The sequence below is a fragment of the Melospiza melodia genome, chromosome 9 (genome assembly GCF_035770615.1).
Source record: "Melospiza melodia melodia isolate bMelMel2 chromosome 9, bMelMel2.pri, whole genome shotgun sequence".
Taxonomy (NCBI): domain Eukaryota; kingdom Metazoa; phylum Chordata; class Aves; order Passeriformes; family Passerellidae; genus Melospiza; species Melospiza melodia.
Genome location: NC_086202.1, coordinates 20,973,541 through 20,990,159, shown reverse-complemented (window position 1 = coordinate 20,990,159; position 16,619 = coordinate 20,973,541). Strand labels below are relative to the sequence as shown.

The following is a 16,619-nucleotide window of genomic DNA, read 5'->3' as shown; positions in this document are numbered from 1 at the left end:
AATTGAATTTGTCTGACAGGACTCAAATTTGAGTACATAAGACTTCTAATTTTTAAATTAAATTAAATTCTGCACAGCACATCACATCCAGTGAAAAGTACAATGCACTCCTGAAGGCTTTCAGTGCTGCAGTGGAGATCCCATCATCTCTTTTATGTCAGCAATTTATAAGGATTATTTGGGGAGTATTACTAGGTTGGGAGAAGGGCATTACTCATTTTTAGAGACCAGCTTTCAAGTTATATCAGTGGAAACATGAGGCAGAGAATTACACCAAATTAATTCACTTTTTTGAATATTCCAGACATAGACCTGATTTCTAAAGTTCCAGGTGTTTGAATTTGACACAAACCATTACATTCTTGTCTTTTGTTTCCAGCTTACAACATAGAGGCTTTTACTTAAACAAACCTTATGATAAAATATGAGTGATTAAATATTGATGACAAATTATTGCTATTAAAAGCTGCAGAACAAAATATTTGTGGCTGACAATACATATTCAAAAGTAAAAACTCTGTACCTGTTCCTTATTTGGTGATGTGAAATTCAGTTTTGATGCCATATTCCCATTAACAAAATAAATAACTATTGGAGAAAAAAATTATTAATACTTTAAAAATTAAAAAAAAAATTGCAGCACTCTGAAAGATCAAATCAACTTACAGAGCAGAGAAAAAGTGGCAATAAAAAATGGAGCTCAAGCAGAAAGATTTAAAAGAGCAACTGTATTTTACACCTCTGGAAAAGACAGATCTCCAGGCTGATTCAAGAACAAGTAAGCTTAATGCCAATTAAGCAATCCAGCAATATGGTTATGTGGATGGTAGCATAACAAGTAGGCTTAAGCAAGATAATAGACAACCTGATAAGAAGCAGTCCTGTTCCTGACTGATAAATGCATATATTTTTTTAAAGGTGTATTTGCACAACTCTTCTTGGTGTGTTACAGAAATGGCTTATTTACCCCACAGACATCACTGAAAAAGAGTACAGTAACAGTAAATCAAAAGTAGCACATGAAGATTCATACAAGAGCTATCTAAATCTTACTGAAATTGATGACTCCTTCCAATTAAAGACTGACAAAGAGAGTGTGAGGACAATAGAATAAATTGATAAAAAAACATGTGAAAACATAGAAGGTTTTCATATATCCCACCACCACAGTGTCATAGAGCAAGAACAATCAAATGACAAATACTGGCTACTTCCAGCACAAGGTCAGAATCCCAGAGATCAGCCTAAATACATCATTATACAGGCAGGTAGCCATTTATTTATAGGCATAATTCTGGAAACAAAACTGACATTTAAAAAAAAAACTACATCAAGCCTTACTTGTCAAGGAAGTCCTTGTCCACAACTGCACAGATATCAAGCAGAGGATTTCCCATTCCAAACAGGACATTTTCACTGTAAGAGAATCAAGTATTTCATGTTAGCTTTGCACTGGTTTATTGTTTCTAGTATATGTAAAGAATTTATTAGAGAGAAAAACAAAAGAATACACATTTTGCCCAGCACAGTAAATACACTGTGACCTGGCACATACACAGAATCAAACTTGAGTGAAGGACCATCCTACAGTGATCTCTGATCAATACAGACTGCAACAATAAACACATTATTCTGTTAAACTGTCACTTACTTGGATAACGAATTTTAGCTGCATGCCAGGTTCTGGAGTTTTAAAGGATGACATTGAAGTTGTAACACCAAATTTTAGACAGGGGCAGCATCACACCAGAGTAATAAGAATTTCACTGAACCCTCTCGGTTGTTGGGTACCAACACATAATTAACAATTTAAGTCTGTTCTACTAAACTGAAACAAAGAAACTACAGATTCTGCATTGTCAGCCATTTTAAACAGTGCAGCTGTCTATTGGTACATTGGATGTACTTTTTAAGCAATTTGACATTCACTTCTCTCACACAGAAAAAAGATATCAAAATTACTGCAAACAGTATTCTTGAGACAGATAGCTTTAACCTCTTTTTTTAGATTAATTCAGAAACCATGTGTTACATTTTCCTGAATAGCATGTACTTGGGTGATAATGCAGTAATACCAAAGGATTAGCTATGTGGCCTAGTGTCAAGTAGGAGTGAATGCAGCTGTTCTCTAGAAGTACATCCAAACCCATCACATTCCTTGCCAAACTAACACCTACTGTCTCCAACCAGCACGGCACACCGTGCTCCAGCTAGCAAAGGTAGCTTCAGTATCACCACCTGTGCAGGGTTGGTGTGGCCAGGTTTTGGTAGCCAGGGGCCTACAGGGGTGGCTTCTGTGAGAAGCTACCAGAAGCTTCTGCCATGTCCAGCAGAGCCAAGATGGGCATGCTGCTTGCCAAGGTGGGGTTAACTAGAAATGATCGTTACACCTCAGTCATCACAGATTTCAGAAGAAGGGGGAGAAAAGTTGTTGTGCAGATGTAATGAGGCCAGAGAAGAGCAGGGTGAGAACATGTGAGAGGAACAGCTCTGCAGACACCATGGTCAGTGGAGAAGGAGGAGCAGGAGGTCCTCCAGGCACCTGAGCTGAGGTTTCCCTGCAGCCCATGGTGAAGACCATGGTGAAGCAGGATGTGCCCCTGCAGCCCATGGTGAAGATCATGGTGAAGCAGGATGTGCCCCTGCAGCCCATGGAGAAGATCATGGGGATGCAGAGATCCTCCTGCAGCCATGCAAGAGACCCAGGCTGGAAATGTGGATGTCTGAGAGGGGCCTGGGACCTCCTAAGACACCCGTGCTGGAGCAGCCACCCTGCAGGGACCTGCAGATCCATGGAGAGAGGAGCCCATGCTGGAGCAGGTTTCCTGGTAGGACCTGTGACCCTGTGAAGAAGCCATGCTGGAGCAGCCTGTCTTTGAAGGACTGCAATCAGTGGAACAGTGACCAATGTTGCACTGTGGAAAACACGATTAATAACCTTGATACTGAGAGACAGCAAGCCATGTTTTAAGTATCCTAGTTTTTGTAGCTTTATGGACAATCCTTTAGAGGCTATTTCACTGTAAATAAAATGTGGAAGATGGAGCCAGAAATCCAGCTCACTCCTAACTGGAATAGTTAACATCTGCTTAGTAAAAACCTGTAAGACTGGCTAAATACTTTAGTCAGCATGACAAACAGCACAGTGTTTGAAATAGCATACCCATAAGTTACACCTGGCTAGAAGACAAGAAGAGTGAGAGACAGATGACAGCTCAGGAGACATAAGGATAAAGGGGATTGCAGCTGAAGTCACAAGACAGAACAGTCTCCCTGTTGTAAAACCTAAGTGTTGCATAAGTAGTATATAGGACAATGAATGAAGTCAGAACTTTTCAAGTGTTGAATACAGATTTGTTCCCAAGCTATATGTTCCTGTACTTAATGTTTACATGATTCTCACATGCTACGAAATCCTACACATCAATAGATTTATAACTACACTTATGAAAAAAAAAAACAACACATAGTGGATAACTTCTGTATAAGAGCCAGCACTTTAATGGTCAGTATGCCAGAAAAGAGCAGCTGTACTTAGAAAAAACCATCTGAAATACAGCTGACATGCTGAGGTCACCGCCTATGAAGAAGTTACCACATTCAATGGAAAAGCAGAATAGAAGCTACCCAACATTCAATGAGCTGTGGGCTACAGAACCTGCAGGTCAACGTGCTCAAAGCAGCACAAGAGCAACTTTGTGCAGCAGCTCTATGAAGCCAATAATGTGTACAAACTCCTCACACGTCAGCAGCAGCAGGAACCAGAACTTTCGGTGCCATTTAATCCAGGCAGCTCTTTCCATCACATGTAAGTCCTGCTCATTCTCAAGCCTTCCTTCGCCCACAATATTTTATTATCATCCCCTTTCAAGTATTCTAGAGGCTGTATGTAGGGCACCATTTGGAATCAAGTCTGAAAAGCCAAGGTAGCTATCATTAGATTAATAAATCTATGTTCAGAAACATTCCACTGAAACTTCTGGGCAAACTCTCCTTGAATTCAGTATAGTTGTTTCTCAAAACAAAATGTAGAACAGCAGGACTTGACAACATTTTAAACCCATAAAAGTTTCAGTAGATTTAACATTGGTTTTGCTGAAGAAATCAAGTTAAGTGTTTATCTATTTTTGCAAATAATCTAAACACATAAGATAACATATACTAATCTCTAGTTCTGTGTCTTCAACTAAAATGTATTTCTACATTTTTGGTTCTTCCTAGGTGTTAAAATTACCTAAGCCCTGAGATATTAGAACTTCTGTGCTTAAAAATATGCATTAACATTCCATTGGAGAAAAAAAAAAAAAAAGAAAAAAAAAAAGAAAAATCCATACACACCACTTGTACTGGGGACTGGAGTTGTATTTTTCCTTAACTGTCACTGTATTTGATAAAAACACCTTTATGGGCAAAACGGGAAAAGTCTAAAGAAAAGTCTAAGTAACAAATTTTTAAAAGTCAATAAGCAGGTATTTAAGAGGTTGGACTCCATCTCAGAGGTCTTTTACAATGTAACTGATTTTGGGATCCCTCACTGTGATCACCATTTTCTAATACAAGCTTTCTGACCAATTTGGAAGGTGCTGCTGTTAAAGGGAAGACTTGACTGTGTAAATTGGTAGCATGTTCAACCTGACTAACCCAACACAGGCTCCATGTAGTGCAATGCAAATCACCTTTCCCTTCTGGAGGAGCTGCAAAGTTTCCACACTGTTATACTATGGCACTGCTTGTGGCACTACATGAGGTACAGCAACTACTTAGTTTCAGGTTGATCCTCAGTAAAAATAAAAAAAAAAAAAAATAGCATAAAATAAACCAACCATTTATGATTCTGGAGAATGCTAAATTTACACGTCTCCAGAGTGAAAAACTGAGATATTAAACAGTTATATTCTCACCAAATTGTTTGAACAGCAGAGTTGAACCTTAGAGGCCTTATGTTTGCTGTTCAGTCACACTGGACATCTGCAGTTATTAAAATTTCAGTGATTATTTCCAACCAACTAGAGATAAAACATAGTGAAGAATCAGTAATAATTTCCTGCAATTTGAGATTCCACAATACACAGGTTATTTGGGAACACATCTCTACCACAGAACCCACTTTTGTGGTCCCCAGCCTCCCTGACTCCCCCCCGGTCCCTTCTCCTTCCCTGGAGTACTGGGACCATTCAGAAAGGATGTTCTTGTTTAACCCGACTAACCTATTGCAAAAGAATATCTGGACCAGTTCTTTAAGAAGCAGGTGATAACTCCTTCACCTGCACAAATTAAGGGCACGTATCATTGACTATACAGTCAGCATCTATGTGCATACACATATAGACACACAAAGAGTACATATATATGAACAAGATATATACTTTCTAAACTCCAAACTACAAATAAGATGTTCAAATAAGATGTACAAATCTAAAAGTTGTTTGGACAAAATACACCATCCATCTAGCAGGCAAAACTAGAGAACAGCAACTACAGAGAGCTTTGATGTACATCACATTCACATTCGTAACTGTTGACAAGCAAACTCATTTTATGAGTTTGGCTTTTAACTTAGGACTACATGAAGTGTGAGTTGCAATTACGAATTCAAGCAATGTAACTCGTTAAGTATAAATAAATCCTCACCTGTTAATTAGGTGTTTTGTTCAGACATTACTAATATGACTGATTTTATACAAATGGCCAGTGTTTCACACCTTACTCTTATCACAAGTGGCAGAAGTAATAAAATGAAACCAAACTAGATAAAAACAAAACAACAAATCCAAACAAATAAACAAAAAAGAACCCAAAACATCAGTGCTGAGCTACCCTTGAACCTCATAAGAAGCCAACGAAATTAACTGCAACCGAATGATCTGGAAAGTTGTGTCCAATCTCATGCTCTACTGCTGCAGGCATTTTTTAAAATATGGTCCTGATTGAAGTTGGCTGCTGAGCATTAGCAGCACTATATCCAACTATCACACAATATTGTTATCATCCCAGGCTGCTGCGCGCTTCCGTGGAAGAGCAACATCAAAATATCAGTGAAAGCTTATTATTAGCTACTGGCATGGAGACAGAGGAATATTTTGGGCCTTTGGATACTGGCAACTCAGAAAGCCTTAAACATGGCTGAGACATTTGGGTGTGCAATTGCATGGCAGCACACTGTGTGCCTACTCTTTCTTTTACAAATTTAAGAGATGGTCTTGTAAGATCTTAAATATTAGTATTTCTAAAGGGTTTCACTAAGCCCTTTAAAGTAAGGCAAAAACAAGCCTTATTTTAAGCCTGTCCTCAGCATATCCTTTTCAGTTTAAAACCCCATATAACACAAGATTTGAACTTACCAAAAGTCACTTTTATGTTTAGTTAAAGAAAAACAGCAATAGTACCAGATTTATAGCACTTGACTAGCAATAAGCTCTTAACTAAGAGCATCCTTCTCTCATCCCACATACCCATGGAACATCATTACAAGTAGAACGATACATCAGTAAGTAACTCATGTAACAAAATACCTTAGTAACTCATCTAACACAAAATACCTTAGAACTATTATCCCATCCTTCCAGAGTTCAGACAATTTTCTTGCATCACTGGTCAGCAAATCACTTTAGCATATAGACCTTAAACACATAAGGCGGCCTGCTGGACTGCTCACATGCTTTCCTGACATGGGTCTTAAGCAAAGACAATATTTGGCTAAGCAGTTACATATTTACATACTGACTTAGAGGAACATCTTCAGTGAAGGTTTCATTTATTATGAAACTTTTGTAGTTTTCTAAAGTGACACACTCACAGGCTCCAACTTTGAAAACAAGCCTAAAAGCTTTGGCCTTATGTAAGCAAGGCTGCCGCAGAAAAAAACTGTTCCACCACTACCCAGCTCCTCACACAGCTGCACTAACTTCACAAGCCCCAACAGTGACATACTATTGCAATTTCAAAGTTACCGTCTCGGTCAGAAACAGTGTGAGTGAAACCTGATACACAGAGTTTGGAGGGTGGAGAGAGGAGATGGGATAATTGCCTTGAATTATAAAGGCAATTTGATAATTATTAGGCATTTCTTGAGCAGCCAAAGGCCTGATCAAAGGTTACCAATTTACCTCACAATTGCTTCTTCCTCACAATACAACCCCATATTGAGATGAAGTGTTTGGGGAAGAAAACCTGTTCACAGTAACTCCTTTCACTGAATGTTAAGTTACGGGGGTTTGTCATCCTCCGGGTTTGCTGACAGGCTGATATCACCGCAGTTCCAACAGCCTGCCAAGAGCCTAGCCCGCTATTAACACTTCTCTTCTCGTTATTGGGGATTCTTTTAAAATCCAGTTCTAGTCACGGCAAGCCACAGCGAGGGTTTAAGGTTCCAAAGCGGCCGCCGGAGCCCCTGGACACGCATCCTCCCACGCCCGCGGGCGGCACCCCGCGGCGGGCGGCGGCCGCCCACGCCCAGGCGCTACCTGTGACAGCGGCACCGCCGCCGAGCGACGCCGCACGCGGCCCCCGGCCACCGCCCCGCGGATCAGCGGAGCACCTGCGGGCCCGGCGCTGCTCGGGCTCTCGCTCCCGGTGCCGCTGGGAGCCCCGGCCGGGCGCGCCCACCTGCCCGCGAGAAGCCACCGCGGCGCCCCGGGAGCGCTGTTCCCACGGGGCTGCGGGGCCGCCGGGGCACCGGCACAGCTCTCCCTCCTTCCTCGCCCCAGGGGAGCGGGCGTGCAGCCACCAAACCAACTCGCGGCACAGGGAGAGGGATGGGACGAAGCCGCGCTGCCCCGCACCGTGATTACACAGCGGGGAGAAGAGCCCGGCTGCGGCGGAGCATCGCGCCGGGCGCCTCCGCCCCGCCAGCGGGAGCGCATCAGCACCCGCCGCCCCTTCCCCCGGGACGCGAGGCTGTGCTGCGGGCGCTGCGCGGGGGCTCGACATTACCTGACAGTGGCCATGGCTCCACGCCCGCCCGGCCGCCTGCAGCAGAGTCCCCTGGCAGCGGCACCGTCACCTCTCCGCCCGGCACCCGCGCCTCAGCCGCGACTGAGCGCCCGGCAGCGCTCGGCCGGCCCACCGCGCGCCCCGCCCCGCCCGCTCGCGCGTTCCGCCATTGGCCGGGCGGCCGGCGGGGCGGGCCCGGGCCCTGCGCGGCGGCCGCGGGGCGCGAGGAGCCGCGGGGCGCTGCCGACGGGCCCCGCGCCCAGGTTCGGTAGCGCCCGGTACCGAGCGGTGCCGCCCGCCCGGCACCCCCGGGCTCCTCGGCCGCCATCTTTGGTACGGGCGGAGAGCGCGCGCCTCCCACACAGCTCCTGCCGCTGCCGTCCCCTCCGCGAGCCCCGGCGGCCAGCGTGGGAGACAGTGACAATTGGCCAAGGAAAACCGAAAAAAGTTTAGCGGCGGTAGCCCCGCGGAGGTGCGGGGCTCGAGCCGCACCGCCCACAGTAAAGATGGCCAGGGGAGCCCCTGGCAGCGCTGCCCCTCGGCCGTCACGGGGCCGTGGGAACCGAGGGGACCCCCCGCCCCGGCTGTGTCCTGGCCGCGGGCTGACGCCCGCCCCGACACACGATCGCTACACCCTCGACACGAACCCGTTTTCATTATTTTTATCCAACTGTGCCTTGGGTCAGGCAGTGACCCCGTGCGGAGCCTGCCTTCCCCCGCAGGGCGCGGGGCCGGGCCGCCGAGCCCGGAGCACATCGCCTCACGCCGGGCTGCCGGAGCGCCTGGCAGCCACCTGTGGAACGCAGCGCTCCGCCTGCCCAGGCGGCCAGAGGACACGGCTGCAAACACGGGAAGAAAAGGGCAGCCCGGCATTGCTTACTGCCTTTTCTTATTCGCCTGACACTGGCAGAACCGCCGTATCAGAAAGGGAAAGCCTCGCTCAAGCCAGGTTTCTATCGTCACTCCTCATTTGGCTGTCAAAGTTACTGCCACATTGTGCAGATTCGGCACTTACTTTGTTAGCTTACTAGCACCAGAAGCACTGATTCATGAAACTGAAGCCAATAGGTTGTTTTTGCCAAAAATGAATCCCATGTTGTTAAGTACTGCTGTGTCACCTCTAACTAAATATTTAAACTTCACAACTTCATAATCCTGTGGTTATTAGTCCAAAGTTTCCCTTCCTTTCCATCTGCAAAATGGGAATATTGTACTCAGAAAAATTAAAGCCAAACTTTCCATCTATTTCTAATTTTCCTCTCAGAGGAGATGATGCCAAAATATGACAAAATATGACCACTGATGAAGGTCAAGGACCTGCATTGTCACATGAAAATAACAGAAAAAATTATGCTCAATACCTGATGTAGGACAAATCTCCTAGGTTCTCTAAATCAGACACTCAAAAAATAATCACCACTTATTGAACTTGTCACAAAATTCTCATTATTGATGTGTGTCAGGGATCCTGATAAGTCAAATAAGAGTAGGAAAATAAGAGTAGGAGACTAAGAGTAGGATGAAACACATCCATCCTCTTACTGTTATTGCAACACAATGTGTAAGAGTCCTCAAATCCTGAGGGAGGATTCTGAGCTCTATTGAAATGCAAATGCATAGATACATAATGGTTGCATCTTCTGATTCATGTTGAACTATTTATTATGTCCAGTTTAACAGTTTCAGTGCTTAATAGACAAACCTCTGTTTTGTAACCTAGAAGGTGGGGAAGGAGGATGCCAGCACCAGCAAATATAGTAATAGATATGTAACTTATTATTGTATATAACTATAGAATGCAGCTGTCTTCTTGGTTCTATCACTGTATTCAAAATATTAAAAACCTTTTTAAAAAAAAATCTAGTTGTAGATTGTCTCATAAATAATTGCCTGATTTTAACAAACACATAAAGATATGTAAAGGAAAAAAAATATATACATTAATTATATTTACAGTAATTTGCAACATACAGCTGCATATTATGAATAGCAAGCCACAGAGCAAGAGGCCAAATGAGGTACCATCATATGTTTCTAAATTTTACCACTTGAGCATATTTTCTCTAAAAAATATCAACATCTTTTCGTGGAATAGCATGTATGGCACCTCAACAGCAGTCAATAGCACTTTATAAGCTTGCAGCTCTTCCCCGTGCCCAATCATCTTGGCTGTGCTATCACACACACAGAGGTTCTACTGCTACTGACATCTTCAAGACACCACCTAACCCTACACCACTTATCGCTGTGTTTTTAGTCATTGGCCAGGGAACTGCTACACGTCCAGACCTAGCCCTAGCCTAAGGAAGTGGAGAAACAGCAACCAGAGTATTGCTGGGAAAATGGTCAGTTATGACTCATGGTCCTTTAGAGATGAACTTAATGCCTGTGCCCCAAGTTCAACCTGCGGTCCCACCATGTACGTGCTGGGCAGGCAGTCTGAACTTGCTCAGCCCTCCTGACCCCTGACCTTCCAAACTCCCTCTGCTTGCATGGGGCAGCTGACCTTGCTTTCACATGTGATCCAACCTCAGAAATCCCTGAGAGAAACATGAAATTTACAGCTTTTGTATCTAAAAATATATAAGGTCTGACACAGTCTAACCACTGTGTTTTCTTGACTGTTGTTGTTAGTATACAAGAGAGAAATCTTCATGACTGTGTCAGTTTCTCTACATATATAAACAACTTCCTCGGGTTATTTCACTAAAATGTTTCCTTTCAAGCACACTATAAATTCAAAATTAACTCCACCCCTACCTGATAAAATAACAGGCAGGCATATGAGAACATTTAAAATTGTACTTTAGTGAAGTAATCCATGAAACTCTACACATTATATATTTGTAACTTGTGTAACCCATAGGCAATCTAGGCCTTAGCCTTGGACTAATGTGTTATGTTTTACACCACAAATATTTGGTATAAATCTTACAGTGTGTAATATATAAACAAAAAGTTCTCTATCAGCCCTCATATTTTCACTCAATTTCAAAGTACAAAAGTAAGGTTGATCTTAGATAAGCTGCCCATCTGTTTGCAGGATTGATCTTTTATGCAATAGCCCCAGCAGACATTATAAAATGGGACTAGCGAGCAGCAAGTCCACAAATTCTCTTTCAATAACAGCATTTTGCAGAGCTTGCAAATATCTTCTATTATAACATTGTTTTGGAAACTTTTCTACAGAGAGAATTTAATATCTTGCAACATAAAATTAGATGCATTTTTAGCTTGTATGGGTTTTACTTGCAAAGTGTTAAAAATCTTTTATTATTTTTAAAATTCTGTAACATCATCCCATTTCTTTCCATGTAACTTCACAGAGTGTTCAGCTGTAAAAGCAAAGGAAAGTCTATAAATATGCTAACTCTTCAGCATACTGCAGACATCTATACTTTCTTCTATTTTATTCTAATCAAATAACATAGCCCTTGAGACAGTTACAACTGCTTTGTACGTACGAGGAAGAAAACCCCACAACAATCTTTCACTGTAAATGAAATCCCAAGGTAGCATAAAGCCAGCAAGTAGCTTTATCTTACCATATCCTTCAAGTGCAGAACAGCTTTGACTGTGGTCAAATAATCATTATGGAAATTATTACAGTTCAAAATGGAAAAAAATCCTTTTCCCTTCCCTGAAATCTGAGTAATACCCAAAGACTTCTTTCTTCACACAAAAGGCGTTGATATTATATAAATAGCAATATTTTGTACTACTATTATACATTATATGAATAATACATTTTTAAAAATCAATTTATGTAAATAAAAAATGAACAGCCTTGAAAAAAACATTGTGTTCACATTGTATCTGCAAATTCAATTTACTTTTTCCAAGATGATAAGGTTTTCCAATACACTGTCAGCAAATAGTAATTAATGACCTTTAGATAGCAACCCATTCCCTGCTTCTGAAACTGGTTTTGTGAAATATTTGTGTACCGTGCCTGTGTAAGTAACTACTAAAATTCAATATCACAACCTTGTATCACAAACCAGAATTTTGCTTCCAAGATTTCTACATGAAATATACCTTAGCAACAACAGAGTAAGCCAAGGTCTTGTGCTACAAAATTTCACATTGCTATACTAACACCATAGTCAGCTAATTCTACATTCATTCAAGTCTCTTTCCTGGGCACCTTCCTTGTCTGTTCATAAACAATATTAGTAGATCCAATGAGGTGAGTAATCCTACACAAACTGTTTCTTTAGTTGAAAAAGAAGGAACTCAAACCTCAGGAAAACACAATTTCAAGATGAAATAGGCCTATTTACACTGGCTCTTCTCTCCCAGGTAATCCAGCTTGCAGGCAGCCTCAGGGACAGGACTAGTCCCAGTGACTTAAGGGAAGCAAGGACTTAGCCCAGCAAGGCAGAGCTGCACTTCTCTGCAGGGTCTTGGCCAAAGCTGTTATGTCTAAACTGCTGCTGGGGGAGTGACTCTGCTGGCCAGGTGGGCTGCAGGTAACATCAGCAAGGAAAGAGAGCCTGTGGTCCAGAGAACAAAGAGCCTTCCCACAACCTCCTTCTCCTCAGGTTACACACTCCCTACAATAAAGCAAGGAATTACTTCAATTAAAAGGATGAAACACCACAGCAAGCTTCTCCAAAACAAGAACACAAAATTGTGGAAACATGACACATGCTGTGCAGAATCCCAGAGGATTACATCAAAGGCCAGGTGAAGACACTTGACAATGGTAATTTGAGAGTTACACATCTGAACAATGGGAAGCAGTGCCTGCACTGTAAGAGCACAGGAGTTTCCATGCTGCAAGTTATTCCGGTTTTGGATGTATTTCTGTCAACACAGCTTGGAAGGGAAGGTAACTGCTGTTACATCCTAAATAAAACAAAATTAGCAATGTCTGTTGCTAGGGTCCTCAAGAGCATTTGTCTGATTTCTAAAGCGGACTAAATATTCATCCGAAGAAAAAGTCTATTGCTTTAATTCTGGGAACAAACACAGCAAAGCGCTTGGGCTTCAGATCTTTCTTTGACCTGAGGACGTTACGAGTACCAACATGGAAAACGTTACCTGTATTTGCAGATATAAGAAATAGGAAAGTAAAAAAACTATAAGCCGTGAAGACAAAAATGAATACAAATAAGGAGCAAGGTGAAATTGAAAACAAACAAAAAAACCCAAACCAAGAGATAAAAGAGAAAGAAAAATTATTTACTAAATTCTAACTGAAAGCTTGGTCACAGCTATATTAAAATATTCACTCTTCTTTCATTTATAAGGAGTTGATGAAGGAATAAGCTAAATTAAAAGTCAGCTTATTAAAAAAATTAAAAATGCGTGAAATTAGCAATCTTTTTCTAGAGCCACTAGTATCAAGCTTTCTAAAATCTACTGGAACAGTAATGACAAAGGACTGCTTTTGATAACAATTATTCACAGAGCATTTGACAATTTATTCTTAAAATGAAGAGATGTCTAATAGCAGAAGAGTAAGAATACTGTACTTTTAGTATGAACTATTTGCCAAACTCAATGCTTACATTGTCTTCTAGATAAACTGATTTGTTCAAACAACTAGCCACGTCATGACTATTCAATCAATACAGCAGCTGCAGAACAGCCAGAAGGTCATCATGCAGCACAAGGGACTTGACAAGTTTGTGTGCAGAAGGAAAAAATGAGCATGCCTACTTCTATACAGACACGTACATATAAGTTCAAACATTCCTACAGAAAATGTCCAAATTCTTTCATAACTGTACCAGGCTGTTAACAGAAGCTGCTTGTGGTTTTCACAGACTTCCCTAACAAAACCAAATATAAAAGGACACAAATCCTTAGTAATTCTCCTCTAAAGTAACACCTCATGATGTTTCCAGCAAGTTGATGCTGCTGCTCCATGACAAGCCATTTGCAGTTTTGCAAGCCCATTTTCTGTTCAAACAGAGCAGCTCACACACGTACAATAATATTCTACTTCACACAGCAGAGATGCAGTCAGAAGCCCGAAACAAGGCAGCACACATTGATGGCCTTGCCTAAAGCCCATTGGTTTGTAGTGGGGATTTGCAAGCCTCAATAAAGACAATGCAAAAGCTGCCACCCAGCAGATGAATGTCAGCACAACACATTGTTGAGCTGGGAATACCAGTTTGGGTCTCGGGCTTTGTGTGCTGCTCACTGGGTGGCAAAAGCCAGCCATCCTATACTGCTTTCAAACAAGTGTACCTTCCTGAACCCAGACAGCTTTGCCACCTCATGAGGGAGTTATATTTGCTTTCCTTTGCCTGAAAAGATCAAAAGGGTCTAAAAATGTATCCATGAAACCTCTATGAAGCCACTTTGAGAGGATAAATATGGTACAACTGCCTTTGTTGAATCCATTAGACATGGTCTTCTGAAGAGACTGGAGAGCCTCAGACCTACATGTTGAGAAGAAGGAATCATTCTCTATAATTTCCTCAAATTCTTGCTATAACAAGTATGATGTTATTGAGCTCCAAAAATTTTTAAGTGATTTTTCACTTCTTTTCTAATCTATAGAGGAACTGTTTCCAAGCCTATCTAGCAGTGCTTTACATCAACAACTGAATCTCATTACAAATACAGCCAAGTCATGGAACCTCAACCAGTCTGGTACTTTCTCTAGTGGCTTTTAAGTCCCACAACAGCACTCAGCCAAACACGTTCTTGCCAATGAGTGTTGAGGTCTGCTAAATCTAGTCCAACCACCAACTGCTTCATGAGTTCAACCTGTGGCAAACAGCACACATTAACTTTATTTGATCACCAGTTAATTACGGCATTTCTCTTCTTATGAAACAGAGCTGGAGCCTATTTATACTTTGGCTTGAAATAACTTGCAACAGAATTAGCATATGCAAGTTCTAACAACATTCCTCATGTTTTATCTATCATACCTTACAGAAGTAGTATTTGCAGTTTAGTCAGTCATTACCAGAGCATGTCACCACTGCCTTTCATTCCACTGCAAACGACCTTTAAATTTTTAACTCAGTACACCAATAATATAGTCAAATTTTAAATTTTTCTCATGTTTCATCTTAAAATGCTGTTTCCTCTAATAAACTTTATTAACAGAAACATTGCAGCTGCCAGTTTCTTGCCTCATCTTGCTTTAAGGGCCATGGAGATAACTGTTGCTTTTTGACTACAACCTTATCTCGCTGTCTGCCATTTATTTGCTTTCAGAGCTCAGCCACATCTTCCCTCTTCTACTGTCTGTAACTGAGCTTGTCAACCATCATTAAACTTGAAAAGTCACTTGGCTGCTGAAGAAGCAAGTACCCTGACTTTGACAAATTTAATAGGATTAGCTCTTTCAATAAGGACATCAGTACCAAAAAAGACTGTTTTCATCTCAGTACTAAAGTACATCCCCTTTATGCTATATTTGAGTGAGTTATTAGCTATCAGTTATCGCCAAGATAATTTTGGATCTTTCAAGGCTTATGCCATTAATTCTCTTCATACACTGAACACTTGGAAGGAAGTCAGCTATCTTACAATTATATTCATATCTGAATATTCCTGAGAAAACAAACTTGAAACTGTACCAAAAAACCCCAAGCTGCTCTACAGCTCTCAGTACTCAGAGTTCTCATTTTGACTGTGCATCCTCCATTGAGAAACCTTACATTTTTCTGCTATGACACTTGCAAATACATTACTTATGTCTGTGCAGGCCATCACTCAGATGGGATTCAGTCAGCGCTATTGTACTGTAATCACAGAAATGAGGAAGTATAGCAAATCGCACACATTATTTCAATATGAAAATATTTAAAACTATACGGTATGTCTTAAAGAGAATGTAACTGTTAACGGGGATTTTCAGTTTCCTGTCCAACGGGGACAGAGACTCTCGCACGAGTATTAATCGGGGCATTTTTCAGAGGCTGTTTTCAAAGGGGAGGCAGAAGCATTGACAACCCCAGCTGTGCTCTAGTTCGGGGCCATCGCTGCGGGCAGCGTTCCGTTTCACCGCACCCCATCCAGATGCTCAGCAGCTCATTCGCACTGACCGACCCGACCCCAGGGCACAGCGCGACCCTCGCGCCGCCCACCCACCCCTGCCTCTGCTGCCTGGAGCCCGGTGCGGCGGCGCCCCCGGGCACCCGCCGGGCCCGGGCAGCGGTGCCGCGGCAGGAGCCGGAGCAGCGCGGCGGGACGGCCCCGCCGCCGCCTCCACGTGCGCCCGGTGCCGCGGCGGGGCCGCCCGTACAGCCCGCGCAGCCCGGCCGAGCACAGCCGGCGCGGCGGGACCCTGCCGGCGGCGTCTGACCGCACCGCGGCGGCGGCACGTGTCTCGCCCTCCGCCGGGGGCAGCACCAGCCGCCCTCCGGCACCCGCAGGGGTTGCTCGCGAAGCAGAGCCCGTCCCGGAGCCCGTTACCTCAGCTGCTGCTGCTTCTGCTCCAGCTTGAGCTTCTTGGCTTGCGGCTCCCCCGCTGCCATCTTCGCGCTGGGCGGCGTGCGGTGCGCTCCGCTCTCCTCGGCCCGCCCGCCGGCCCCGATCCGCCCCGCCGACCGCGCCGGCACCGCCACCGGGGGGCGGGGGCGCCGGGACGAACGTACGGCCGCGCCGGGCGCCTGAAGGGGCGGGGAGCGGAGCCCGCGCCGCCCGCCGTCCCTGCCCAGCCGCGCGCTGCCGCGGCGCCGGCCCGGGTGGGTTTAGCGCCCGGGGGCCGC

At 43.5% G+C, this 16,619-nt stretch overlaps 1 protein-coding gene across 2 annotated transcripts in view; it reads right to left on the bottom strand.

The window, feature by feature from the left end:
• The window catches only part of ADK (adenosine kinase), a 266,323-nt gene extending 249,869 nt beyond the window's left edge, over nt 1–16,454 (bottom strand). Inside the window, exons 1-2 of one of the 2 annotated variants that reach the window (XM_063163823.1) lie at nt 16,324–16,454; nt 1,342–1,416 (exon numbers count right to left, since the gene is read on the bottom strand). In XM_063163823.1, coding sequence (XP_063019893.1) covers nt 1,342–1,416; nt 16,324–16,385 — 137 coding nt within the window. In that variant the 5' untranslated portion in view covers nt 16,386–16,454. Of the gene's footprint in view, nt 1–1,341; nt 1,417–7,932; nt 8,020–16,323 lie in introns of those variants that run through there. The other variant, XM_063163825.1, reaches the window with a different exon arrangement.
• Nucleotides 16,455–16,619: the final 165 nt, after the last annotated feature.